This window comes from Engraulis encrasicolus, chromosome 13, assembly GCF_034702125.1.
Source record: "Engraulis encrasicolus isolate BLACKSEA-1 chromosome 13, IST_EnEncr_1.0, whole genome shotgun sequence".
Lineage (NCBI taxonomy): Eukaryota > Metazoa > Chordata > Actinopteri > Clupeiformes > Engraulidae > Engraulis > Engraulis encrasicolus.
In genome coordinates, this window is record NC_085869.1 from 22369577 (window position 1) to 22372076 (window position 2500).

A 2500-nucleotide genomic window follows, 5' to 3' on the forward strand; every position below is an offset into this window, starting at 1 on the left:
ACACGCACACGCACACACACCAACACCCCCCCCCCCCTCCAAATCCTATTAAAGAGGCCTTGCTTGCTTTGAATGGCCAAGTGATCCTTCCCCGCTCGCTCGTCCAGGCCAGCCACAGTAGACCATAAAGCCCCCCTATCCTATCCTATCCTAATCCTAATCCTAATTATAGTACAGAATACGTTTTAAAGTCGTTTAAAAAGTCTGGCTCAGATGTTTGGTTGGTTCCTCCTTTTTAATTTCATCTGCTCGCTGCATTTCAAGCATGGGAGCCTGTCAGTGCAGAACACAAGGAGGCTTCTTATTTATTATCACGTGCAACCACAAAAAAGAGAGCGAAAGAGAGGAGGAGAGGAGAGAAGAGGGAGGAAGAGAGAAGGAGAGAGAGAAAGAGAGGAGAAGTGGGAGAAAGAAGAAAGCGAAGGAAGGCATGGGCTGGGCCGGAGCACTTACATAAGGTCTCGTACATCCTGTTGAGGGCGAAGCGAGAGATTGCGTAACGATGTGCTTGTTGTTTAAAGAGAGAGAGAGAGAGAGAGAGAGAGAGAGAGAGAGAGAGAGAGAGAGAGAGAAAGAGAGAGCTTCTTTTCTGGAATAGTGGTGGGAGGTAAAGCAGTAAAGAAAGAGAGAACTCTGGCCTGGGATCCTTTATCTCATCTGGGGGGTGGGGGCACTCTGTGGCAGTGCGGCCGAGCGGCGGTTTAAATTTAGAGCTATCCTCGCTGCCCTCTTCCTCCACCCGCAGAATTGATGAAGCGGGGCATCTAGAGTTTTAAAAGCCGTGCTCCTCTTACACGCGGAGCGGCTTGCCAGGACTCCCATAGGGCCGGTGGGCGCTAAGCCCATTAATATATTTAGGGAGGGAGGGAGGCGCTGCTGGCATGGGGCGATTGCCGCAGCGTTCGGCTTTGATCGGTTTTAATGAACGCGCGGAAAGACATCGCGGCCCGGAGATATTGAAACTCTGCCTCCCCGGAGAGGGCGCTGACAATCACTTCCATGCTAGCAATGACAATAGCTGATGTACGTGCCGTACGTGCCTGTGTGTGCTTCACAGTACTCCATGTCTCCATGTTTTGAAAGCCTGCACACACAGCAGACGGCCTCTCTCATTGGCCCCATGGAGAGTGCAGGTTGGGCTTGGGGCTTAATTCACTTTTTCCACCACCAGCCAAAATGGCTAGTAGAATTTAGTCCTACTAGCCAAACACACATTAATGGCTAAAAGTGGCTAGAACGTTGGTCTTTTCTACCAGCCAAGTTGATATTTCACCAGCATTTGGACGGTTGGCTGGTGTTCATTTGGAGCCCTGGCTGTGTGCATATGACATTTTATAATAAGAGCATCCCTCACACACTCAATACACACACCACCACCACCACACATACACACACACACACACACACACACCCCTATATCATCCTCCCCAGCCCGGTTTTTCGTTTCTCATTAGATAAAGTACAGGCAGATCTTCCAGGCCTCCTGGGGCCAATGACCTTTATGCATACACCATTTTGTGTCAGTAACAGAACCCCTAAAAACCCTGTACAGCAGTGGTCTCCAATATTTTTTCCCCAGGGGCCAAATTATTTAGGCTGAGGGCCAAACAAATTGCCCTAACGCAATAGCACATATACTTTATGTTTTGGTTTGTTCCAACCTCATGGCAGGCCAAATGTTTGCCATGCCTGGGCAGGATCTGGCCCGCAGGCCGCCATTCGGAGACCGCTGCTGTACACACTCCACCACCCCATATACCCACACACCCCTTGCCATGCCCTCTTTCGCCCCCCTCCACAGTGTTGTTTTTTTCATTCCCCGTAAGATACTGGTTACAGATCTCGGCCTAGAGGGGATGTTTCTCAAAAAACACAACCGGTCACTATGGTAACCATACGTACCAGCATGTAGCGTTGTAACCTCAGCCCGCATCAGTGAGAAATAGTCTCTCACCGCTCCGCTCCGATCGAGCCACGCCAGGCACCCAGGGGGGGGTTTAAACCCAATGGGGGTGGTATAATGTAACATCCGTATGTGAATACATGTGTTTGCGCGTGTGTGTGTGTTTGTGTATGGGCATACGTGCATGTGTGTTTGTGTGTATGGTTGCGCGCATGCCAGTGTCAGTGTATATGTGTGTATGTGTTTATGTGTCTTTACTTATGCGTGCGTGTTTTTTCCATTGGAGATGGTTTATAGTCTGAGTGTTGGCGTAGTCGAGTATTGTCTGCTTTAGATTAACGCTGGCATTCCCCCTGTGTCTCTGTGTGTGTGTGTGTGTGCAGGATGCTTGTCGGCGCTGGTCTATCAACACTCCATAACACCCCTGGCACTGCCCTGCAAGCTGGTCATACCAACCAGAGGTAAGATTCCACGCAGATTTGACTGCATTTGTGTGTTTGTGTGTACGTACGTGCGTGCGTGCGTGCGTGCGTGCGTGCGTGCGTGTGTGTGCGTGTGTCTGTGCGTGTGCGTGTGTCTGCGAGTGCTTAGAGTGTG

General features: G+C 50.4%; 1 protein-coding gene across 10 annotated transcripts in view; it reads left to right on the forward strand.

Annotated features, from left to right (window-relative positions):
• tns1b (tensin 1b) overlaps window positions 1-2500 on the forward strand; it is a 320407-nt gene that overhangs the window by 306592 nt on the left and 11315 nt on the right. For all 10 annotated transcript variants that reach the window (XM_063213457.1, XM_063213461.1, XM_063213462.1 and 7 more), the window contains one exon: window positions 2287-2364. In XM_063213457.1, the coding sequence (XP_063069527.1) occupies window positions 2287-2364 (78 nt within the window). The remainder of the gene's footprint in view (window positions 1-2286; window positions 2365-2500) is intronic.